Source organism: Trematomus bernacchii, unplaced genomic scaffold (genome assembly GCF_902827165.1).
Source record: "Trematomus bernacchii unplaced genomic scaffold, fTreBer1.1, whole genome shotgun sequence".
NCBI classification, from domain to species: Eukaryota; Metazoa; Chordata; class Actinopteri; order Perciformes; family Nototheniidae; genus Trematomus; species Trematomus bernacchii.
Genome location: NW_022988043.1, coordinates 8,285,132 through 8,311,891, shown reverse-complemented (window position 1 = coordinate 8,311,891; position 26,760 = coordinate 8,285,132). Strand labels below are relative to the sequence as shown.

Genomic DNA, 26,760 nt, shown 5'->3' with positions numbered 1-26,760 from the left:
ACTGTGGGTACCTCCCCTTGAACCGCTGTAATTTGAGGCTCAACTACCACCACCATGGTAGAAACAAAATCTAAGTTAAAAACTGAAGTTCTGACATTCCTCGGGCCCTTCCGTCGCACAGACCGTGTACCTTGCTTCAGACTTCAGGTCGACGGGAAATGCTTCTTTCTAACGACAAGGCGCTGTGGAAACCCAAAACAACGTACGAACCAAGCGGCTTTGGCTCTCAGCGAGCCTCCCCTGAAGTTGGAGATGCACACATGAGGTCTCCCTGCCTGGGTGGTCTCTCTACTTTAGTGAGCTGTTGCTAAGCAGCTAATAATAGTCGTGTTTGCTGAGTAATTTTTGCCCTTCTGGAACCAATCAGATGCAAGAAAGTCCTGCAATCTGACAGCCCCAGAGGCGGGATCTCGGTTTTTTTTCCTTTACACCCCTCCTCCTCCGCCTCCAAATGGAGAGAGGTCTTTTTCTCCTCTTCTATTGAATCTCAGAGTTGGCCGTGACGCGCGGCCCAGGGGAAGACCACATAGATCTCACCAGAATGCAACGACTATCGAGCTTTCTCGCCCGAAGACTTCTGTATGGGAATCACTTTGCGCACCTCCCTTTTTGAGAGAAACTTGCTTTTTTTTAAGAGACACGGGGAATGCGGTGAAAGCGGTGGAGACCTCCGGATCGCGAAATGTTGGGATGGAAGGCGCAGACTTTGACTCGCCGTCTCCAACAGGAGTATGAAGTCCTACTTCACGGTTGTGAGATCTCCGAGAGGGAAACTTTGTTGCCTTGGGATATCGCTACACGCTCTCGGGGAAATACTATAAAGTGGGAAACAGTCTCGCAGTCCCCGCAACATGGCCTCGGCTGCTAATGCGCCCTCCGAGCAGGAAAACAGAGACCCCGATCGGCCCAGGATAAGGCGGAGGAACAGGGGGGACTATACCCGCAACACACCGCTGGATTTGGAGTATTTGCAGCGGCCAAGTTACTGCGATGCGAGCTTCGCTTTGGAGCAAATAACCCAGGTGCTTATTCCTCATCTAAACCGAGAGAGACCTTTGTGGTCTTCGTTTCATTGAATTCGCCGAAAAAAGTGGCCAAACTATGTCCAGTCGCTGCTAGGTAACGGGCTGGGCAGGGGGACACAGGGGTAAGGCAAGGTTGTAGTGAGCGGAGAGGTGGTTCGTTTTTAACTGTGCAACATTTAAAATATCATTCTGCAACTTGCATCTGTTTAAGCACGTGAAGCAAGTTGTATGAGCAAATACAAACACTACTACTACAACATCCCAACCTATAACGGTCTCTGAGCAGGAAAACATGCCGCTTTCACACCACACACAGTCGACACCACTATGACTTTTTCACAACATCCAGCTTGGTGCTTCTCTGCACGAGCGGCGTAAAAAGTTGTTGGCTAACTTTAATGTTAGTTTGACAGTTTCTACACTTGTGAGACTCGTGTAAAGGGGGAAAGAGTCCATGTGGCTGCCCTCTTCCGTTCACAAATATTGTGAGTCCCCCTGTGATGGCTCCTCCACTCCCCATGCAGGCCGGAACACACGGGCTGCTGCACGGGGAGTAGAGCTGCGTGTGGTGGGTTTTGTGGGTTTAACCACATGCCCCCTTTCACGGTATTTAATATCAAAGTATGATGTGCAGGTGTGCGTGGGTATTAAATGCAGAGTACTTAACTGACAAATTACAAAAAATAGAGTAACTTTTGTGGAGTCGGAAGCAAAGCCTTTTTACACTTTTAAGGTGTTTTAGCTCTATTCACAGGGACCATACTTTAACAGGATTATCATGCTTCCAAATCAGGATTTTAAAACCCTGAAATATATGGGTTTGCATAAGGATATCTCTTTATGGAATACAAGACACAGAGAAGGTTTATTATCAAAACATCACCTACTGCATCATTGTGTCCTGACAACTTTGTCTCTTTTACCTTCATCAACTCTGGAGGTCCAGCTCTAAACCTATTTCTGAGCACAGCAACACAAACCAGTGACACCTAATGTCAGTGTGTGTGTATTAGCATCCTCATAACTCATCCGTGTAGCAGCAAAATATCACGAATGGACCAGGCTGTGCGTGTGTGGGTGTAGGTAGGGGATGAAGATATCTTCCTTTTGCATGTCTCATGCTTAGGTTACAGTTTATACATGTTACTGATATGACAGAACCTGTGGCTCTCACTCTAGGGAGCCCTTAGTGGTTTCTAGGCGGTCCTCAACAGATGTGTATATTTCAATCATCACAGGTTAGATGAGTGGGACAGTGAATGAGTTTTAATGTTTTGATCACAACTCCCATTTTCGCCATAGCCATCATTATAGAGACACTTGCAGTCTCAAAGCGAACTAGACTTTTCAAATGAGCTGTCTCTGGAGTCAAATTGTCGCCCATAGTTTAAATATTTGAAGACTCTTTGATTGAACACATCAGGTACCACCCATGGTTTTCAATTCTGTACAACATCAAACCTTTTCTATTAAACCCTTCAGATATACCTGTACAGGTAAGTGTATGTTTTGTGTTTGAATTTACAATAACTTTACTTCTCTTGTCTCATTCTAGGGGAAGGCGACTGGGAGGAAAGCACCTCTATGGCTGAGAGCGAAGTTCCAGAGACTTTTATTCAGGCTGGGCTGTTACATACAAAAGAACTGCGGAAAGTTTTTGGTTGTGGGCCTCATGATTTTTGGAGCTTTTGCTGTGGGCTTAAGGGCAGCTAATTTGGAGACGGACGTGGAGAAACTTTGGGTTGAAGGTAAGAAACTCTGATTTGTTGTCTGTTTGTGTATCTGTTTTGTAAAGTGTGTCTGTGTTTTGAATGTAAGATGCTGGGATTCATATTTTGTTCTATTCTTTTGAAGCTGTAATATTTGATATTGAATGTTTGGACCAGCGTGTGATGGTTTAGATTGGAAGAAATAAGGGTTAGTGGGTGCTACTAAACAAGCCAGGGGAATTGTTTATTGTTTAGGCCCTGGCAAGTGGCCAAGTGAGACTTGAAAATAGTAGAATTTCCCTAATATACTTGCAGCTTCTCAAGCCATTTTAGATGCACATACAAGATGTGCAAGAGGTGACTGTGACTGCACTCAGAAGTAAGGATGTAATTAAGTTCATAAGCAGCTTTAGGGGTAGAGGACATTTTTGTCAAAGCCGCCATTTTGTGAGAGTGTGTGAGTGTGTGTGAGTGTGTGTCTGCCTGCCCCCAGCAGTTGAATGCTCAGAGACTGTGTGTGGTCCCGTTTTGGACAGCTCTCAACTTTCCAAAAAGATTTGTGTCCGGCTGCAGGGAAAAAGCGGAGTGAGGACAGGAACTCATATTTGAGGAGTGGATATGAAGCTCACTTGTTGTTTTTCAGAAACAACTTAAGAAGACTGAACATTTTTAAGGAAAAAGGGACCGTGCATATGGGTGGTGCTTGGGGGGTAAGGGGAAGGGGCTGTGCTTTTTTCCTTTCCTTTGATCCGCATTCCTGCACTTAGGGCTAGAGTTGGCTGTAAGACTCATGAATGGAGAAGCAGATTTTGCTGCTGAGAAATTGAATAGGTATTCTGGTCATGAAAGAAGAAACAAAATAGTTTTCACGCATAGCTGTTTTTAGTTTGTGTGGTTGCCTCTGGTTTCAACCCATTTTAACTACCCACCCTGATATAAACATGTATAGCTCTGGAGATCAAACATTAAAGCAGACTGATTCCTGCACAGATCAAACCCCCCACCTCCTCCCCGGGTTGGCTGTTCCCTCATTGCGTGCTTCTGCAGGGGTCTGACCGGCAGCGTGTTCTTCTAATCTGTGGCGCAGGCGCAGTTAACAGCAGTTAAGGCAGAGGGGTGCCTCCTCAGTTCAGGACTCCTGATTGTAGCCAGAAGAACACACTCTATTCACACCCTTTTTCACATGTCAGACCACGGTCATGTGAACTCCAGTGAGGGGCACCATATAAAAAGTCCACATTATAACAGAGCATAGAAAGTTGCTACCAACCTTTATTGAGTGCCGAAATTGATAAGTCGATAAATTGTTTGACAGAAAAGTTCTTGCTGACTATTTTGGTAGAACTTAATTTAATTATACTGCATGAACAATTGTTGGAAATGGCATCACTCAAAAGTAATGTAAAGATATCCCTTTTGGGATATGTCAACTTGTGATTTATATTTCTCTTTATTTACTCTTTCATGACACACTATTCCCCTCTTGGGAGTTCTGGAACTAGTGTATTCAGCCATTTTTTGACAAGCAAATTACAGTATTTGAAGCATACTGATCCTACAGCAGACACCTACAATATGCCGAAGTTATTGTTTGAATCTTTATTGATGTTTTTATACATTTGGATTATCTTAATACACTTTGGAAAACCTTTGTCCAAGAAATACATTGTAACTATCATGAATTTAAGCTGACTGCAGCTGCTGTGCTTCATGAAGCAGCAAAGTAAAACATTGTTACAACCACATTTAAAGTCTATAGGGAATGAAATGTCTCATACTTGAAGAATATAAAGTTTGGAATGGAGTTATTTCTTGAGTAATTTCCCAATTATGAGATTGTTTTTGCTTTACTCTGGGTTCCCTTTTAGTGTGTATGTGAGACAAATATCATCAGTTCATGCCTCGGTATGCTGTGATATTTGCCATTATTCTTGCTTGTGGACTAAAAGGTAAATCAGGTATTCAAATAAATGGCACTGTTGCTATGGCCCTATTGGCATATCATCAAATTCACCGGCACATAATTGATGATTAAGTAGTTTGAAAGCTAGATTTTCTGCCTTAACCTATAACTAGAGTGACACCATAACATTTTGATATTGTAAAAAAGACTAGCTTTATGTTGAATTTGACAGTTGATCTGAGTCTGGTGACCTCTAGTAGGCATCTACAACACGTCTCACAGTGGCTCATATTGTTACACAGAGACCTGCTCATACACACATGCACTGACAAAGAGACTGGGCTGCGGTGGTTTCCTAGGTCCCGGTACGTGAGGGGTTCCAGATGTTGATAGGGAGAGATCTGTTTGTTTAGATTAGACTGCACAGCTGAGGGATAGATTAGTTCTGCCTGGGCCGTGGAACGCTGTGCTGGGCCGTGCTGGGGGACTGGCCCATCGTCTGGGAGGAGAGGAAAGAGCGGCTGTTTATGTTTCATTTGGAACTGCCCCCCCCAGGCGACCCATGGACGACCCCGCCTGGAAGCTGTGTGGCCTGTGGACGCACGCATACTCACACAATACACTCAGCTCATATTAAATCTCTCAATTGCTTTACAATTGACTGGTGCGGCATTTTCACATTTGTGATCTCATGTGGTGTCTGTCATCACCTGCTTTCTGCTAGTGTCGAGGTCTACAGCAGACCACCATTAGCCCGCTAGTGTGTTTATTCTACATGCTGTCACGTGCCGCAGCTTTCGAAGAGATTGTCTTTTCTCAAACAGTGCTCACTCAGCACCGTTTATAAACACTCTGACACAGGAAGTTCTGTTTATTAGACAAAGCGACAGAGAGCAATTGGGAGTGAGCCGCATGCCTGCACAAAGGGGCGATTGTGTCAAACCAATGAGGATCTATGGGGGTTTGTGTTTCGCTAAACATTAAGGGAATGATATTTATTTTTTAAACTTTCTCTCCTACCTGGACCACAACATTATTTTAGTGGCATGCAATTAAGGCAGCCTGCATCCACACTATTGCTGTGATTGTTTCCACTTTGACGCCCACCCACCATTTCTTTTTGGCTGAAACAGGAAGTTGTAGTATTGTGGTTACCTTTCTTGCTCTCCCCACACAAAAATGTGGCTTGACACCCTCTGTGTGCTTTCCCCAATGTCAGAAGACATGCTTAATGGCCTGTCATCGATTTCAGATACATCCTCAGTTTCAAATTGCAGAGAATTCTAGATGATCTTGCGTTGATTAGCTGTACGATATAACTATACAGTCGAGAAGCAGAGGCATAGAAGAGAGGAAAAAGACCCCTTTAGAGTTCCTCCTAGCCACAAATGGAAAATGGAGCCATCCCTTGGCATTCTAGGTTAAGGCAAACATAGGCCAAATTGTAAAGAAAATAGCAGCGCCGCCTGCCTCTAATTAAAACAGTATCGCGTAAACATTGGCCTTCCTGTAGAACGGCCCCTCGCTCTTTCGCTCTGTTTGGGTGCTGAGAGAGGAGCTGGATATGTGGCTGTGGTTAAGGGGCTGTGTTGATGGGTGAGAGAGGGTACAGGCAGGAGAACATTTGGAAATGGGTCTTTTGTGGCTCAAGCTCCGGCCAAGGGTTGACGTTGAAACTGTGGGTTGAGCAGATGAGATATAGCTGCACTGTAATCTGGGCTGAATTGAGGTTAGCTTTACCAGTAAGTAACAAAGGAGAATACGAGGCCTATAGCATTCAGAGGATGTCTTTTGTTTTCATCAAGAACACAAAGATATGTGTGAGTGCTTTTAGTTGAATATAATAGTATATCGTCCTTAGATTTATGACCTGAACGGGGTTATAGGGCTATGGATTGCAGTCTCAAGGCTACAGACTGAGGGGAGGCCCCTGGTCCCGGAGCGCTTTCTTGGGGGACATGCGTGTAGAGGCCAGGGGCCACAGGGTAGACCTCTGGGACCCTGAGGTCATCTCGTAGAGGCCCCGCTATTTAAAACCTCACCTGATACTCGCCCTGTGGCCTGGTGCAGAGTGAAGACTCACAGCAGAGGGGAGGCAAGGGGTGGAGGATGGGAGGGAAAATGCAGCAAGTCACAGCTGTCACCAGGCATTGTTTGTGTCCTGTATGTGTGTGCATCTCTACTCATTTCTGCATGCCTGTAGGAGTGCATCGCATGAGTCACATATTGTTAGGAGACTATGCATTGTTCTCTCTTGTATCAGTATTTTAGTTAACTAACTCATGCTTAACCTTTGACATCTGTCCTCCAGCAGAGGGCAGTGAATCAGAGATGGATGTTGCTTTAATCTCTGAATTACTGTAACCAAACATGGACCAAACGTGTTTTCTCTCTAAAGTAGCTCCCTCCCCACATTGCATGTCTGTTTTATATCTAGTGCGATTAAGAGTTGAGTACCCAGAGTTGGTGGTTGTTTTGTTGTTTTGCTGGTAATGGCATCGGAGAAGGGAGCGGTATAATGTTAAATGCATGCGGAAGAAGCCATGACATCCTTTCTTGTGGACGAAGATGAGGAGAAGGAATAGGAGGAGGAGGGCCCTAAATGTGGCGTCTCCACTGAGAGGATTGTGGTTTGCATGATTGAATTATCCAGCTTTTGATGTGTATGGGAGCATTGATACATGCTTGGATGCACACGCACATGCACACACATTCACATATGCAGAGAGGCTTTGGAGTTTGGGTTCTGTGAATGAGTAGGTGGTTGACCAGGGCTGGCATTGCAGGCTATTTTGATGGGCCTCTCTTTGCTATTTTTCCTCTTTATTCATCTGTTTTCCCCCCTTTTTCTCTAGTTTTCTTTTACTCTCTCCCTCACACTCCATCTCCAACTGCTTTCATTCAGCAGCCGCAAGCAATCAAACACACAAACGTGCCCACACCCAATATTCTTTCCTAGTTTGCACAGAATACGCCACACAGTCATTTCTCTTTCTCTTTCCATCCTCTCAGTCGCACACAAATGTGAGCATGCAAACATGCACCCCTTTCTAACATTTTTAAAACTGGACTCAATTAAGTTTGTGTTTATCAGTTCACTACAAACAGGATTAAGCCTCTATAGAAGGAATAACATTCCAGCGTGTTGTGTTAAACTTTACGAGTTGATGAAAAGTGCAGGCTTGCTGGTGAAGGATTTAGTGTGGGGAAACATTGCGCCTCTGGTACTGTACACAGACTTACAGCAGTGTTTTCTCAAGCTAGCTCTCCCTCATTTGAAAACAGTTTTGTGTATATTACCCCAAGTAAATTTGTAATAACTTTAAAAAATGTGCTTGCTAACCATGTTGGGTGTGTGTTATTGTGTTTGTGTGTGTGTGCGCTCCAGGCGAATGCACTCCCATTCACAAACGACATCCTGAGATGCCTCCAAGCTCTCTGTTTACATTTTGCATTCTTTCAGGCGCTCTTATTCAAAAACCAGAGCCCTGCGAATGACCGACCACAGGAGACTGTGGAGAGAATTACCCTCCCCCTCTACCTCCTTCTCTATTTCTTTCTTTCTTTCTCTCTCTGTTTTCTATCCCTCTCTTTTTCTCTCTGCCAGAAAGGTCTCTCTCTTTACCCAAGCCTCCTCCCCCTCCACCACCACCACCACCACCACCACTCCCCCGTCCCTGGCTGGAGAGAGTGGCCTCAGAATGCCAGATGTATTACAGAGTGAGCCACGGCAATGTAAACACTCAGCCCTGCCATGAGAGCAGGGTGGTCTGGCCTCCCTCCTTCCCTTCCCTCCCCTACCCTCCCTCTTCCCCTTTCCTCTCTTCCCTCCCTCACAGCGTTGACTGCCAGAGGGGTGGAGAAAGTACAAAACAGCAGAAGCAGAGTGTGTGTGTTGGGGGGAGACAGAGCAAGGGAAGAAGCAGGAGTATAGTAGCGGTAGTGTGTTTGTGTTTTGGCTGCAGTGCCTACCGTATACCAGGAGAAAGGTTGGGGTGTGGATTGATGCTTTTCAGACTGCAGCGCAGAGAATTGTTCATGCAAACATACTATAAACATCTCCAAACCGTGTGTGAGGTTGGAATTTTTTAGCCCCCCTGGCACACTTGGGTTACGTACGTAGCAGTATAGTTCATTGCAATTCCTATAGCACAACGTCATAGAATCTGGCAGCAACTGCAATAACACAAGTACCACACATGCACACGCAAGGCCTAAAGATACAGTGATATAAAACATTTCCTCTCTTAGATGATTGAGAGGTTTGCAGCTCCAGATTGAGTCAGTATGCGTCAGAGTGAAATAGTCTCCTGTACCGAGACCGCCCTGCAAGTCTGACTGAAGCCTGAGGACGTTGGGAACTTGTGACCCGACTGTTGTGTTATTTAGTGCAACAAGGCCTGACGGGAATAACTTTTTATTCTGTCATTGTGTCCTTTCTTCTGTTTAAACATTTACGTGTGAGATTTTGCCCAGGTCTGCTCACAGTACAGAACAGCAGTTGTGTGACAATACCTTTCTGTATTACATATTCTTTGGCTTGTTGCAAAATTGTTTTTATTTAAAGCTGCTCTTATGACTATTTCTATATTAACTTTTAATCAAAGTTTTAATGTGAAAGTGATGGTCTAAATTGGTGAATCACAGTGAATAATAACTCAACTTTCTAATTCCCATCTTCTTACTGGAGTGTTCAAGCATCTTGCAGCTGGTTTTCCAAACCACTTAACTGTTTTAGTTTACTCCTATGCATGTCCTTGGCATGGACTTTGGTCCCAGTGGGACGATGTTTTAACCAAACCACTTTCTTCAACCTACTGTACACAACACTGAGTTAACGCAAAGTTGACACTACATTGAGCAGTTCAGTTGTAAGTATTGAGACCAATGTTACAAATTGGCACCAGTAGTATCCATTTTCAAATGATATTAAACAAAAGATAAAGTGCAAAGGTAACTATAAAACATGAATGGAAAACTGGTAAGGAGATTCCGTTTACTTTTGTCTTCTTCCATTCACACTATCTTTGTTTCTGTGTCTTGTATTACACACTTTGGAATGTTTGATTTTGGGATACCTGGAATCATTGGCCATCTTTCCAGGAAATGACAGAAAGATGGCTGGATGAGATTGGCTGTTCAGGCTCATGTCACGGTCTGTTATGGCTGGGCTGCGGGCCAATCAGATGGCAGTAAATGCAGCAGGGAGAGATCGCTCACCTGGCTTGCATTGGACAGGCACTGACGGGAGATACAGGATGAGATTTTTCCCCGACAGAACTGGAGATGGATGGAGTTTCTTTTTCTTGTTATGTTTTAAAACGTCTACCATATCTGTGTAGAGTTTCAACATATTTACATGACTTTTACAATGGCAGTATCAATTGCACATTTGTTGAGTTTTGTTAATTGAACTACAACATCTGCACCCATGCACGCACATGCTACAAACACAGACTTTCTGTCAGCGTTTTCTTGCCCTACTACTCTTTCCACTGCACTGTGTATCCATTGGCATTGAATAGGACTTTTTTCAGGGTGGGGGGTTGGGAGGAGAGAGTGGGACCTGAATGAGGGCAGCAACGTGGAAGAATCTGCCCATTGAGGAGTGTGTGAATGTACACCTCGGGCCCAGGGGAAGCTGCATTGGGAGCCAGCCGACTGCTAAATACACCCATTTTAGGGTCTGCAGGGGCCGGACAGGTGATTAGCATAATCAGGAGCGAGGGGAGCCATACATATGGTAATGCTGGAGTTGGGGGGTGGTATGGGTGGGGGTTCGGAGAGAGGGTTGGGTGGGGGGGCAGGGGTTGGCAGCTGGGGTGTCACATTTGTGTCAGGGGTTGAGGTGCTAGGGTGTGTGCAGCTGCATGAGGAGACTCTCAGATCCAGCTGCACATCAGAGCACTTCCACTCTGTTCCTTAACTACCTCTCTCTTTTCTCTCATCCTCTCACTTTTTTTCCTTTTCTTTTGTGGTCACCTACTCTCTACCTTGCATGTTTTCCCCTTCTTCTTCTGTGTGGCAGCCCCCTCCTCTTTGTAAGCTGAAAGGAGAGGGAAAGAGAGAAAAAGAGGGGAGCGAGAGAGTGAAGGGGGCTCAGCATGGGTCAGATTGGGTCTCGTCTCTCAGTGAGGCCTTTCATCACATATTTGTGGCTGTGTGCACACCTGCATTGCAGAACCCACATTCAGAACTACTATTACTGCTTTGTATACAGCTGTGTGTGCTACTACCACGACCACCACAACTATTACTGCTAGTTCTCTTAATAATGCAGCTGCAAAAGATAGAGAGGGTGCAAGTGACATCTCAAAGAATAGAGGATGTAGATGGTGAAGTCTCTCTGCTGCTTTTCTACTAATGCAATCCAGCATGTATTACATTTCAGAATAGGAGAAAGTCGCTCGATGGAAAAGACAAGTTATACAAAATTATGTAAACAAACTAAATGTGTCTTTAAAAAGTGTTATATACTATTTAGGGCTGCTCAATTAATCGTATTTTAATCGCAATTACGATTTTGGCTTGCAACGATTATGAAAACAACATAATCGAAAAAAACGATTATTATTTGTATTTGTATTTATTTTTTATTTTATTTTTATTGGTTTTTCAGTTGAATTATACTTAAAGTTCAGGGTAATCATCAACTGTTTTTTCAATAAATGGATGTTTTCAAAGTATATGGATAATCGTTTTTAATAATCGTGATACCAATTATTGACCCAAATAATCGAGATTATGATTTTTGCCATAATCGAGCAGCCCTTGTACTATTCAGTCTCAGCATTAATATAACGCAGCAGGAAAACCCAAGGGGAAGCAGATGGTAAAGGTAGAAGAAGGCCAACGTTGGAGGAAGGCAACAGGTGTGATCAACACTCTGTCAGTTGATTGGCACTAGCAGCTGAGGAGGAGACAAACAGGAAGGAGGAGAAGAGAGGAGGTGTTGACGTTAGGGGGGGGGGGGGCATAAGGAAGGAAGCCCTACCTGAACAGATGGATCAATAGCAGGGAACAATCAAGGTCAAATAAGATATTTTAAAAGAGTGATGAAACCCAGATTTGAAACAACACAAGTGCATCTGTGGAATGCCTTTTTCTACATATGTCTTTTATTGCTCAACCTCTTAGGTAACTTACAATTCAGTGTTAGCATAAGCAGCTGTGTCTGATTTTACATATGAGAACACTTTGTTTGAGTTTATCTTGTATATGGAGATGTTGACATATCGTTCCCAACAATTACCTTTTCTGAAGGGTCACACGAAAACATGCATTTATTAACAGCACGTTGTTTTTAGTTTTAAAAACAACGTTCTGCAGAGAGCTGTATAGACCTCTGCATATCCTCAGCGGTATAGGGGGCTCAGGGTATGGGAGGTCGCTGTAAACTTGGTGGCAAAGAGATGACCTGGTTTCGGGGGGCTTCCTCCTCACCACAGGGGGTCCCTACTGAGAGGGGGCCTAATCCAGCTAATCCTTTCTCTACACACACACACACACACACACACACACATACACATACACATACACATACAGTACGGTACATATCCCACAAAGATAAAAGAGACATTTAGCATCTTTTTGGTCAGATATTTTATCAGACCTTTGTTAGTTGTAGTGAAAGTCACAGTCGATCAAACAGATTCTGGATCTACTGATTACCTGATTCTGTTATTGGAAAGGGAAATGTTTGTACGTAGTGTATGAGCAGCACAGCGTGAGAGTGTATTTTCATACCAGCATCATAGAGTTGTAGGAGTTGTTTGCCCTTGTTGTGTGTTTTCCCTTAAAGTGAGGGATGTTTCCGTTGTCAGGAGTAGGAGATGTGCAGGGGGTGGGTCTATGCTGTTGTGTGTTGCATGGAAAAGAGAGAAAGTTGGCAAGGGGAAAAGGGGGTGGGCTGGCTTTGACAGAGGGGCCGGGCTGATTGCCATCATGATCTGGCCAATCACAGAGTAGTTGTGAATAGAGCAAAGGGAGAGAAAATGAGAGTATAAAGATGAGGGGGAGTTCAGGACTGAAAGGAGGAAGGGGGGTGATGTCAGTTCCTTAGAAACCTACTTTCTCTCCCTTCGTCCCTACCGCCCCCCGTTCCCCTACTTTGATAATGGGGGGGCCAAGGGTTAATGTTATGCAACACACTGAATACCCGCACTGAGCGCTCCAATACAGTGACACACATGGGCCTGCTTCTTCTTCTGTTCTCTTCTCACTTTGATTCTGTGGAGGTATATTTTTTTGTAACGGCTTAGTTTAGTGTTTTTGAACATTCACTAGACATCATGCATCTGCAGATATAACTCGCATACAGCTGGAAATTAAACATTTGAACAGGTCGGTAAATTAAGAGATGGCTTGTGATGACATGAGGAGTCAAAAATCATAAGTTTAGGGCATATGAATAACAACAGTTTTTAACTTTGGATTTTTGAGATGATATAATTAAATTGCTTTTTGTCTAAATCTTGGACACTTATTAAATGATCACAGAAGACCAAGACAACCATCAACTGAAAAACTGGGACCAGTAAAGATTTTAAATGTATGGTTAAAGAGTGACTTGCAGAGTCACTCTTAGTAACAGTTATTTTATATGGTGGCTGATTGCTTTTCTGTTCAACCACTTAAGAGACTTGCCATTCCAGCAGCTGTTAATTGATTTGCCAATCGTTGTAAAATAATGGATAAACGGCAAAGTGAGTGATGCAGAAGGGAAAGAACAAGCAATAGAAAGAAGTGAGTGAGACATGAACTTAGCATGGGATGCATTTGAAAGTCGGTGACACTTTGTTTTAGGTCACAGCCGCTGAGCCTGGAGCGGGACACCTTCAAGATATCAACACATGCCGAGGTCAACCAGTTTTCTTAGGAGAAGGAATATGGGAATATGTGTCATTGAAGAAACACAGCTGTGTGTGTGTACACACACACACACACACGCTTGCCAGTATGTCAGTGCACACTCGCACACTCACACATTTTCTTGGTCCAGCTGGGGTGTTAATTTCACCCCGAGGCTGTGTGAGTGTTGACCCCAAAACGCTGTAACCTCGTGAAGTGTGGAATTCTCTAAGCCAGAGGCCGTGATGTGCTGTTTCCTGTAGAGAGAGTACATTCCTTTGACTTGTCCTGTTCCTCGCTGCTTGCTGTAAACTTAAGGTCTTTGGGTGGCAGTCCACAACTTGGAATGTGTTCATAACAAAAAATGAGTACTTTCTAAACTCGTCCCTCCCATCTTTTTTAATCAGAGCTTCCCTTATCTCCTTTCACATATAGAAACTGAGAAAGTAAGCACCTCTTTCATCATACCCGTGTTCCCATGCTTCCCCTTTGGCGGTGCACCTTAACCAAGCCTCGGGCCAGCTTTTGCATTTGAGCGTTGAGTGTACCAGACAAGTCGACTTGTTAGTGCACTGTCAGTGTGCGTAAGGTCTAAATCAGTTCCATGCGTGCTCTTTTGAAGAGAGGGCTGCTGTAACGTAGCCGTGTAGCTGGCCTAGCAGCAGAAAGCATGTCGCTCTGGTTAGTCTAGGCCTGCTATTAGTGATGAGTATTATAAACATGCTTTCAGACAGGATCAGATGGGAATGCTGTTTGGGTCCAGAAAAAAAGAAATCAAGTGTGTTTTCCTAATGCCCCAAGACATGGCCCCCTCCCTCCCTGTTCCATTGGTCTGACTGGGTGGTCCAGCTCAGCAGAACAGGCATGCTTATGTTCAACTTTAATGCCATTACAATGGGTTGAAAATATTCAATCTATGCGTGCTGTTGCACGAATTGAGCGGAATTGTTAAATTGGATTAAGCCATAATAAAATGTTGCAGAGTTTTCACACAGTCTGCCGTCTCACTAGGCATTTTGAGTGTGTGTATGTGAGCGCAAGTGTTTGTGTGAGAGCAAGTAAAAGAAGATGACTATAAATCACTGAGCCTTCAGTCACTGATGATGGAAGGGCTTAAATCCTCTGCCTGTAAATCAGACATTGAAACACTGAACTGAAGGATGCACACACACAAGTATAAGGCTTCATCAAGTCCCAAACATGCACAAAAACATTTCATTTTAATAAAAAGTTAACTCTTGGCTGAAAAATTGACTTCCCATGCTTACATGACTGCAATTGCCTGCTTACGTTTGTGTGTGTTTGGAAGAGAGACCTTGCTAAATGTGCATTGGCTGTACTGGGGTGGAGCAGGGCAACTAAAGGGCCTGAAAGGCTGCTTTTGTAGCTTGGGCTAGCTTAGAGCTCAGAGCGCACGCACAGGGCTTAGTCCCACCACGATACTGGGAGCTAAGCCTGGAAAAGAGCCCCTCTCTCTCTCTTTCTCTCTCTCTCCATCAAACACATACATACTGTCACACACATATGTAGTCAACATGCTCTGGCTCTACTGACTTGTTTTTAAATTTGAGTAGAAACATTGAGCTGTTTTTGTGAAATGTGGATTTGTTGGAGTGATATTGCTCTTCTGGGTTCAAAGGAATTGGGATGTTTAGCTTTGTAGTGATACAAGCTCACTGTAAGCAAAGTGATTTTGTTTAAGATACAAGTGCGATAAGGTTCAGATGTCTTTGGGTTTGATTTGCACAAGATCTCTTCTGCAGTCACAGATGTTTTAGCACATGATGCTTTTTTGGTGTGTGTGTGTGTGTGTGTGTGTTTGAGAGAGAGTGGTATAGCTGTGTTCAGGATGTCTCACTTACTGTTGTTTACATACATTTTTTATCAAATTATTATTATTGCAAAAACAATTTGATTAGGGCTCATTATTTTCAGTTTGGTAAGAAAAGTATACATTCAAAACAAAGAGTTTTAAGGTTAAAAATTATATTATTTTTTTGTAATGATCTGGATGTAATGATGAAGCCTAGACACTAGACTAGTCATCAAGGTCCACATTGGAAATATGGAAGATAAATTAGTTAACTGCAAACAGTGGTATTCTAAGCTTTAGATGAATGGGGACTTGAGGCCACCATTAAAATCATTTTATATCTCTTTTTACAAGATCTATATATATTTTTTTGGGTAACATTCCATAAATAGCTGTAAATGTTGAGCCTCAAATGTAATAAACAATTGTATTATATTGTATACTAATCAAATACAAACCACCTACAAACCGTGCAAGGGTTTGAATATGCATATGTAAACACATTCACTCTCCTTTTTCCAGTTGGTGGGCGTGTGAACCGGGAACTGACGTACACGCGACAGAATATAGGCGAGGAGGCCATGTTTAACCCTCAGCTGATGATCCAGACGCCGCGGGAGGACGGAGCAAATGTTTTAACGGTGGACGCGCTCCTACAGCACCTGGAGTCAGCTCTCCAAGCCAGCAGAGTTCATGTTTACCTTTATAACAGGTAACTCACTTCTCAATCATGTATACCTGTGTTCCAGCTTTGCCTGATGTCTGTATGTCTTCATCATAAAAGCATCAAATATTCCACTTATGGACAATCGAAATTGACTTTATTAGAACACAAGTATTTCTCAAAGGGCGATTTAATGAAATCAAATGAAGTATTCCCACAACAAATACATGAAGCTTTCAGTTTGTAGTTTCCGGCATTGTTGTATTGCATTGGACTGCTTTCAAATAATCGGACACTTTTCCAGCCCATATTTGTCCTTGTACAGAATATATTGGACATACACAGCATACCTGTACCTGGATTCAGCTGTTTTTTTCAAGCAATTCCTCATAATGATGAAATATGTTTTATTTTTCTTCTTTGCTCAGTCTAGCCTAAGGGGCTGATGATGTTCTTCTGTTTTCCTTTTCAGACAATGGAAATTAGAAAACTTGTGCTACAAATCAGGAGAACTAGTCACAGAAAGTCATTTGGACCAGGTAAGGTTTAAATTATTCACTTAGTATTACTGTCTGCAATATATTGAAACATGACCATCTTTTGGTCTTTCCTGTATACACTTCCTGTTGTTAATGTGTGTGAAACCTGCTGTGTGTGGGCCATGTGTGTGTCCAATTAGATCATAGAAAAGCTACACCCCTGCCTCATCATCACCCCTTTGGACTGTTTCTGGGAGGGAGCCAAGCTCCAGTCTGGAATGGTCTATCTACCGTAAGTACCAACATGTCCTTTTTACCAAACAAAATCTGTATTTTATGATGTGTCGGCACAATCAAAACAGACTGACTTCTTTCAAGGTCAAATTTCTGTTAATATGGCCAAATAATCAATTCTAAGAATCCTAATTTGGCACACATAAGCTCTTGTTACTGTAAGGCAAACTGATTTAAATGATGTCTGGGGACAACAAGACTTTGACCGCTGATGTCATGAGTGATGGATATGGAATTATTGTATAAGGTTATATTATACAGACATGTTCAGAAAAAGAGGAGATCTGGATCTCTAGATCTTGTTTTTACCCCTTTAGTAGAAGCTGCCCAAACAGGATCAATCCATCCACCAAAGAGGACCAAGAGTGTGTGTGCATGTGTGTTGTGTGTGTGTGTGTGTCGTCCCCTCTGAAGGCTCTATTGTAGTGTTGGCTGGCATGCGTATCGCTGGCGGTAGTTTCTCTCCAGCCCTGGGCCTCACACCATTGTCTGCCCCTTCTGTTGCTAATGGCCTGCTGCTACAGTAATACTCAGCAGAGCCTTACCTCTGTCTGTGTGTGTGTGCATGCACTTATTGTGTGTGCCATTTCCACCAGTGCATACATGTGTGTAGTGGACATGTGAAAGTATATCTGTGTGTGTGTGTGTGTGTGTGTGTGTGTGTGTGTGTGTGTGTGTGTGTGTGTGTGTGTGTGTGTGTGTGTGTGTGTGTGTGTGTGTGTGTGTGTGTGTGTGTGTGTGTGTGTGTGTGTGTGTGTGTGTGTGTGTGTGTGTGTGTGTGTGTGTGTGTGTGTGTGTGTGTGTGTGTGTGTGTGTGTGTGTGTGTGTGTGTGTGTGTGTGTGTGTGTGTGTGTGTGTGTGTGTGTGTGTGTGTGTGTGTGTGTGTGTGTGTGTGTGTGTGTGTGTGTGTGTGTGTGTGTGTGTGTGTGTGTGTGTGTGTGTGTGTGTGTGTGTGTGTGTGTGTGTGTGTGTGTGTGTGTGTGTGTGTGTGTGTCAGTCAAATGGTAAATAAGGTTTTTACTATGTTCTGGTTGGGAGGCTGGGAATAATAACCCATGCCTGGTTAAGCACGTACAATGTGGTCTGAATGACACACAGAGAGAGATTCAGAGATTGGAATGTGCTTAGAGAGACAAGGACTGGTTTGGAGCAGGAATTCAGTACTGTGCCATTGCATCATGGGAATTTGTCTCTTATATTGTTTTCTGTCACCTAGCAAGAAAGATATTACTTTATTTTTTGTCTGAGGTAAATCTAGAGGCGATAACACCTGACAAATACATTCCAGCCTCTAACACTGATGTCCTAAAATACACATCCAACACATGATAGCAACAAAACAAGAACGAATATTTTTTCGGATCTAATTGGCCAAGGAAGTTGCCTTTTTTTCACAGAAAGATGTAACTATTGTAGATAAACATTAATTTTGTAGATGTATCTAATGTGTTCGCCCTTAAAGGACAATTCCAGCTTAATTTTTACAGTTGTATTAATCGTCTCCAATATGATAATAACTAACTATCTAACTAACAAGAAGTACTAGTGCTCAATAAGGTACAGAAACACAGCATCTTAAAACATGGTTGTAGCTACGATAAAACAGTGTTCTTGTTTACTTTTACCTTTTGCAGAGGTAAAGACCCTCTTCAGTGGACCAACTTTGACCCAAAGGAGTTCCTTGAGGATTTGCGAAAGGCTAATTTCCCAGTGGATGGTTTTGAGGAGATGTTGGAAAAGGCAGATGTTGGACACGGCTACATGGATAGGCCCTGTTTAAACCCTGCTGACCCCGACTGCCCCCTCACTGCGCCCAATAAGAACTCAACCAAGGTAGGCGCACATATTGGATCAAGCTTTAGGTTCTGAACATATGTGTACACATGCAACATATATATCTTTGGTAAAACATAAAGTCTTGGGTTTGAGACAAGCTGCTGACAGGTATTTTTCTCGCCTGTTGCTTTTATTGCACCAGCCATTCGATGTGGCGAGGGCTCTGAGTGGAGGCTGCCATGGTCTATCCAGGAAGTACATGCACTGGCAGGAGGAGCTGATCGTAGGAGGGACCACCAAGAACGGCAGCGGACCCCTGCTCAGGTAACATACCCAAACTTACACATACACACCCTCATAAACACTGCTGTGATCCCTGCAGGGCTTATTCTGGAAAGAGTGTGTGTTTTTTGTTCTTTTATGCTCTCGGAAACGGCACATGCATGCATGCGTGTGCACGTTGTGCTGTAAATCTTGCAGTCATTAGCAGATTCCAGTGAAATCTTAGAGCTCCAGCTGTTCCTGCTAAGCTCTGCGCTCTGCTTGGACTCTATCCTCTCATATAGACTCATGTACACACTCATGTACACACATACACACACACAAACACCTACTCACACACACACTCACATTCACAGTGTGATCTATTGCCTGGCAAGTTTGTCCAAATATACAGCGATTTTGGGTACATGTACTTCTCTCTAGCACCAGCTCCAGGAATACGTTTAAAGATACTTAATGTACACATTTGTATGTGTGCAATACGCTGTATGCCCTTCATAACAAAACACATAACATTGAGTCAATGCCACAAACACAGGAATAAAAAGCATGCACATTTTATCAATCATAAGAAGCTTTAAGGAGAGATTTACAACTATCCAACATTTTACTAATGAGCCACTTAATAATATGAAATTGCAAAGTTTGCACATGCATTTACACACAAAGGCAAACCCCCACACACATTTACACGCATACTGGTCCCAGAGTACAGTGGGGTGCGTTGTTTGTTTGGTGGTTGTGTTTTTTCCTGGCAAGATTGGGTCATTAGTGTGTGTGTGTGTGTGTGTGTGTGTGTGTGTGTGTGTGTGTGTGTGTGTGTGTGTGTGTGTGGGTGTGTGTGTGTGTGTGTGTGTGTGTGTGTGTGTGTGTGTGTGTGTGTGTGGTGTGTGTGTGTGTGTGGTGTGTGTGTGTGTGTGTGTGTGTGTGTGTGTGTGTGTGTGGTGTGGTGTGTGTGTGGTGTGTGTGTGTGTGTGTGTGTGTGTGGTGTGTGTGTGTGTGTGGGTGTGTGGTGTGTTGGTGTGGTGTGTGTGGGTGTGTTGTGTGTGGGTGTGTGTGTGTGTGTGTGTGTGTGTGTCGTGTGCTGGTGTGTGTGTGTGTGTGTGGGTGATGTGTTGTGTGTGTGTGTGTGTGTGTGTGTGTGTGTGTGTGTGTGTGTGTGTGTGTGTGTGTGTGTGTCCTGGCTCATTTGGCTTCTAACATTTGACAATTTGAAATCATCTTCTGTTTTTTCAGTGTTTTCAAATGTTTCTTTAAATTACTTATACATCTTGTATAGTACTGTCCTAATGTATGGTTAGTGCATCCCTCATTACACTGGATACCTTTGCCATCTACAAATTAGTTTGAACAAGAATCTTGTAGAGGACCCTAACCCATTGTTTGCTGTTTTTCATGCTGAATGACTTCATTCTAAGAATTTTAAGAACACATCTCTAGTAAACAAATGTTTAAAGTGGTACTTTTGCCTTATTCTCTGTGAAGAGACTCAGTTTTAAACATCAATTGATAGGTTAGTACAAACATTTTTTTTTCCCGGTTTGGATAGTTATTAGATATAACTAATAATTCTAATTTAAATTATTTAACGGACTATCAGCAGTTGAGTGAGGGGTGGAAATTAATCAGCATTTGCTTCCTCCTGCTCCCTTTTGGACACTATTATTATTTTTATTATTTTGTTAAATTTATTTTTGTTAAATATATAAATATTGTTGAATATATAAAAATATTTTTGACAATTTGCATTAAAAAACTAATTGAAATAAAAAAAACTGTATTCTACCAATACGGTATTCTGTTTAACATTCTTTTTTTTAATATGTTTTTGTTTCAAAATCTGTCCGAAATAAAGATGGAAATGAAATGAACAGTGGTTTTGTGGCGGTTCTGTTCTGAGGATAGTGATTGTTATTAAAAAGTATTGTTTTATCAGATGAATAAAGATGGAAACGCAAGCCCAAGAGACTAGGTGCATTATATAATGCCAAGTGGTTTATTTTTTATTGTATAAATGGATAAGTGGTTGTTTAAAGCAAACATTAAAATATGTTTCTTTGCGCTCTGGAAAATTGTTATGTGAAAAGCACAATCCATAAGCCAGCTGATCACCTTCTGATCTTCCCTTGTAAACATTATGTTGTCAGTCAAAGCTTGCACCTCATTAACCTCCGTACTTTTGACCTTCCTTTGTTATCCCTTCCATCTTTTTCCTCCCTCTCCCTCTGTCACCCTCCCTCCTTCCCTCCTTTCCAGTGCCCAAGCCCTACAGACCATGTTCCAGCTGATGACTCCCAAGCAGATGTTTGAGCACTTTCGTGGCTATGAGGAGGTTTCCCACATCAACTGGAATGAAGAAAAGGCTGCAGCTATACTGGAAGCCTGGCAGAGGAAATACTCTGAGGTAAGGGACCAAAGCACTCAGCAACTAGAGAGAGACACATCCATAAAAGGGAAAATAAATCTACCCTAAATCCTCTACAACCGCATTGTAAATCTGAGACCGGATACAGGTGAACATGGAAAGGCCCCATCCAAAGCCAGGGCCCCTGATAGATACTAGAATCACTGTTGGTGTGTGGTATAGGCCTATAGCTTCCCTCTCACTGCTCAGTAGAGAGGAGCAATAGAGCAGGGTGAGCATGTCTGGAATACATTAAGGGAGGGCTGGATATCTCTCTCTCTCTCTCTCTCTCTCTCTCTCTCCTTCTCTCCCGCGCTCTTGCTCTCCAACTCTTTAACTCATGTACAAACACACATGCAAACACGCTCAAAAGTGCACACACAATCTCTTTCCCAGCTGTGGCCCCATTGGTGGCTCATGTGTGACATCATCTGGTCTTTGTTTTGGGGGCCCCAACCTCTGTTCGACATCGTGTGACCTTGTGTGTGTGTATCTGTGTGTGTGCGCCATTTATCTTGGGGCCCAGAGACCACTGATGGATAGTAGAGAGGTGTGATTGTTTATCAGAACTCAGTGTTTTTTATAGCAGTCATCGAAGAAATAAAAGATGCCAAATAGTCTTACTATGTCTATGAGTTTGTGTTAATGTGTTTGCACTGTGTTTTACTCTATGGTTAGGCGTGTCTATTAGGATAGTAAGCATGCATGTCAGTATGTGCCTTACACATGTGCAAATGCACACGTGGGTGCAAAAGTGTGTGTGATCTAGTGCGTGTTTCCTAATGTGTGTCAGCCAGCATAGCTCCCCACTGAGCAGTAACTGCAGTTCAGTGTTGAAGCCATCTATCTGCCCTGAGATAATGAGCGGGAGAGGATGGGTCATGGTACTGTCTGCAGATTCTTCCAAATGCTTCCTACAACAGAGGCAGAGCTTGATATTTAGGGCTGCTGTGTGGTTTTCAGTGATATTTACTGTGCAGGTATTATTATAATTGTTTGTCTATACACAGCTCTATTTCTGCTATTGCGAAATACTGCGAATTGCTTCCAATGCGTTTTCAAGTTTTGCAAAGTTTTGATCCGTTCCTATTTGTGTCTGGGTTTGGTAGTGTGTTTAGTTGTACTTTTTTTAATCTCATATCTTACCTTTTCAATTTATTTAGTTGTATTTATTGTTGCTGGTTTTGGTTTAATTGTATGAAAAGTGCTAAGGTGTTTTTTCTTCTCTAAATTAGGCAGCTATATCCATTTAGGTTGTATTAAGAAGGGCCATGTCAGAAAGAGAGAAATTAAACTTGGTTCTGCAGAGACCGGCACTGATTTTTTTAATTTAAAAAACTAGAAAGAGAAAAAGTAAAAGGTGAACACAATATTTGCCCATCTAAGAACTTTGGCTGATTATCTTTTAACCTGACTGTGAGCATTTGTAGAGCTGCCGCTGCACTAAGCGTAAATCAACCTCCAGTTTGTTGTTTCATGTTATACCAAATGTCTAATATTGCCTTGGAAGTTTGTTTAATTATTGCTGATATCTCCATCAATGCATGACTATTTATTTTAAACCTTCTCTTCAGTAATTGTTCTATCTCTATCTCTGTTTTCCTCTCTCTTTGTAGGCGGTGCTGCAGAGTGTTGCAGCAAATTCGTCTCAGAAGGTCTTGTCTTTCACCTCCACCACTCTGGAAGATATTCTCAAGTCTTTCTCGGACATCAGCGTCATCCGTGTGGCCAGTGGATATCTGCTTATGGTGAGAGCAGAGCCAGAGAAAAGACATAATACATTTTCAAATACACTAACTTCTATTTGGATAATGGATTTTGTAAAAAGCTTTGAGCAGCTAATGTGTAGGCTTAGATTGAGGAAGACACAAGTTAAAAAAGAAGGGTAGATGTTTGATGATTAACCTAACCTTGTAATAAGTTGACTTAATCTTTGATTTCTTGTTTGGTGTATGTCCCAGCTGGCCTATGCGTGCCTTACCATGCTACGGTGGGACTGTGCCAAGTCTCAGGGAGCTGTTGGGCTGGCGGGGGTCTTGCTGGTGACACTGTCAGTGGCAGCTGGCCTGGGCCTCTGCTCTCTCCTGGGCATTTCCTTCAATGCTGCCACCACACAGGTAACTCACACACATACCACTGGCACGTGCCGATGTTTTTTGTCATGATTAACACAATGAGATCAAATGTTTATCGGTGTCATTTGACATCCCGTGATTATATAAATCATAAAAAAATGCTGCTTTGCACTATGTTACTATCCACAAAAAAACGTAACATTAGTAGGGTAATACTTACAACATGTAACAGTTTGTTGACTAGAAACTAAAAACATTCAACACTGGATGTAGTCCTTTATTCGGCTTTTGGAGCTCATGAATTGTGTGTGTGTGCTACAGGTGCTACCCTTCCTGGCTCTCGGTGTTGGAGTGGACGATGTTTTCCTCCTCGCTCATGCCTTCAGTGAGACCGGACAGAACAAGAGGATCCCATTCGAGGTGAGGCGAACATCCAAACTGTTCTTACCCCCTCTGCTGTCTTATCTCCAAAATAGAAGAATGTGTGAAAGCGTGTCTGTGCCTGTGATGTAAGATCAAACAACCTGTGCCACACACTCAGTCCGCTTATCTAAGAAATGCTCAATATTAAATATTTCCCTTTTTGATTAATGAAAAGCGACTAAAGAAGGCTAAATGAAATCATAAATCAAAAGTGTTTCTCACAAGTAGATCAAGGCATATACAGTTAAACACTGGCAGAAACCTGCTTTTTCAAAAGGGTAAATAGAGTAGGTATCTGCAACCTCATCTGGCTATGTGCCCGTGTGTGTTTTTTTTTTTTTTGTGGAACAGAATAACTTTATCTCCAGAGAGGGGAAAACACAGGCAAGTATTTGCTTGTTTTTGTTTTCCCCTCTTACTCTCCCCTTCTAGCCCTTGTCACTACGCCTCCTTCATCCCTCAACTTCCTTTGTGTGGTTAAGATAAAAAACTAAACAGAGCTGAACCTGATCTGTCCTGTCTAACACACACACACACACACACACACACACACACACACACACATACACACACATACACACACACACACACACACACCTGCAAGCACTCCCTGTGTGGTCGTCGTGCACGTCCTTAAGTCTTAACACTGATGCTGCCAAACCTTAAAGGGGTGTGCATGCTTATCACTAAATATAAATAAAAAAAGCAAAGAGTAAAGTCAATCATCAGTCATGATTACAATGATAATGTATTTATTTCCTTAAGTCTTCAAACAGAAGTAGACGTGCCCAGGTGGATTATTTAAGAGCACTTAAAGGGCTTAAAGAAACACTGCAATCACTGTCAGTCATATCGGTGTTATGATCATTGAAAGTAATCTCAAGTATTACACGTTTGCCTTTGGCTATCATGGCCTTTCCTTTCATCTCTCTCTCTCTCTCCTATCTGTCAGGATCGTACAGGGGAGTGTCTGAAGAGGACAGGGGCCAGCGTGGCTCTCACCTCCATCAGCAACGTCACCGCTTTCTTCATGGCAGCACTCATCCCCATCCCAGCGCTCAGAGCCTTCTCTCTACAGGTATATACGGTATTTCGTGTGTGTTTTTGTGTGTGTGTTTGAGAGTTAAGTCGTGGGGGGGGCCCCTCTCTCACTAACATTGTTGTTCCAGTCCTCATTGGCTCCAGATTTCTCCAGACAGTTGTTTTATTGATTTCTTTCATCAAACTGAAAGGCTGTGTATTTATGTGTGTTTGAGGCATAGTGTGTGTTTTGATAAATCCATCCAGCCCTCTCCCTCTCCCTCTTTGAGGCTGTTTAGTGGTGGGCCCGGTGTCTGTCCAGATTGTGGCTGGGGTCCAGTGAATACCACTGCATGTTTGTGTATGTACTTGCATATCCTCACGCACGTGTGAGGGGGGTGAGTTGTAGTATCTGTGTGGGAGGTTTGGTGTGTGTGTGTGTGTGTGTGTGTGTGTGTGTGTGTGTGTGTGTGTGTGTGTGTGTGTGTGTGTGTGTGTGTGTGTGTGTGTGTGTGTGTGTGTGTGTGTGTGTGTGTGTGTGTGTGTGTGTGTGTGTGTGTGTGTGTGTGTGTGTGTGTGTGTGTGTGTGTGTGTGTGTGTGTGTGTGTGTGTGTGTGTGTGTGTGTGTGTGTGTGTGTGTGTGTGTGTGTGTGTGTGTGTGGTGTGTGTGTGTGTGTGTGTGTGTGTGTGTGTGTGTGTGTGTGTGTGTGTGTGTGTGTGTGTGTGTAGAGGGGAGCTTAGACTTTTCTAACATCTGTCAGTCATTATAGACGTCACCAGAACAGTAAAAACAGGGACAGAAAGAGATGTCTGACAAAATGCCTCCAATAATCACCAAATGAATACAAACACTCACTCAATCACAGAGATACATATTGTAAAGAGAACACAATAACAGTAAAAAAACATTTGAAGATGCCTATATTAAGGCTGAGTCTTTCCAGCTGCATGAGAACTAGACGGAAAATATATGATAGATTTTAAAAACAGAATATAAACAAATAAGGTTGCCGAAACGGGTTTGACAGAAATATCAGCTTGGTGATAGATTCAATGTTAGACTTATAATATTGGGCCATTGCCCAATATATAAATGAATTATTTGTTATCCAATTTAAGAACATTTCTGATTATACTAATTTGTTTCAGTCCAATTCCATCCATCCATCTTCTCCCGCTTATCCGTGGTCGGGTCGCGGAGGTAGCAGTTCCAGCAGAGAGCCCCAAACTTTCTTTTCTTTTCCCTGGCCACAGTCCAATTCGTTTGAAAAAAAAATATTTTGTGTTTTATTTCAGATTAAAACAAATGTCTGCCTCCCTTCTTGGCCTTCGCACAGTATGTGGTGTAAGGCAGTCTAATCATTTGTTGCTGCAACCTAAGTAAAGTAAAGATAAAGTGGGTGTTAAGTAGGTTCAATTTATTGGGGGTAGTGGTGGACTATAGAAAGGTTTTTAGGCTAAATATTTACATATAATTAGTTAATTGTGTAGTTGTAATTACCTTACAGGGTAAACATTAAAAGCTTGCAAAAATATTTTGTCAACTACCAGAAGTGGAAAATCAATCTTTATAAAAGATATTGGTCAAACAAACACTCACAAAGAACTAATTCAAAAGATGATTCAAAATGTTTTGAGAAGTGTTAATATGAAAGGTATTATTGGTTTCATATATAAGCCTTTATTTTCAGTGTACATTCATACCCCTGACTTCCCACGTTGACATACATTCACACACACAAGCCAACATACCCATGCTCACACAGTGTGAGGCAAGATGTCCCCACAGTGAGTACAATATTAGCATGTGTGGATGGATGGCTTTAGTACAGCGAGTCGGTCAAACATGATCCATTTACCCCATGGCTCTAATCCATGCAGCCTCGTTATGCACTCAAATACACACACTTGGAAACAGGCACACATACATACATAACACACACACACATGCACATAGTATGCATACTTTACACTTGTGGTTTTGTGACTGGTTGAGAGCTTGCAGTGATGCAGACATTTATGCTGATATGTATCTTTATTATG

The 26,760-nt window shown here is 42.7% G+C and overlaps 1 protein-coding gene across 1 annotated transcript in view; it reads left to right on the top strand.

Moving 5' to 3' along the window:
* Positions 1-504: 504 nt before the first annotated feature.
* Positions 505-26,760, top strand: part of ptch1 (patched 1) — a 48,618-nt gene continuing 22,362 nt past the window's right edge. The window contains exons 1-12 of the mRNA XM_034118243.1: positions 505-1,022; positions 2,581-2,773; positions 15,823-16,012; positions 16,437-16,503; positions 16,644-16,735; positions 18,372-18,570; positions 18,716-18,837; positions 21,052-21,199; positions 22,816-22,947; positions 23,161-23,316; positions 23,596-23,694; positions 24,650-24,775. Of these exons, the coding sequence (XP_033974134.1) occupies positions 852-1,022; positions 2,581-2,773; positions 15,823-16,012; positions 16,437-16,503; positions 16,644-16,735; positions 18,372-18,570; positions 18,716-18,837; positions 21,052-21,199; positions 22,816-22,947; positions 23,161-23,316; positions 23,596-23,694; positions 24,650-24,775 (1,695 nt within the window). The 5' untranslated portion in view covers positions 505-851. The remainder of the gene's footprint in view (positions 1,023-2,580; positions 2,774-15,822; positions 16,013-16,436; positions 16,504-16,643; positions 16,736-18,371; positions 18,571-18,715; positions 18,838-21,051; positions 21,200-22,815; positions 22,948-23,160; positions 23,317-23,595; positions 23,695-24,649; positions 24,776-26,760) is intronic.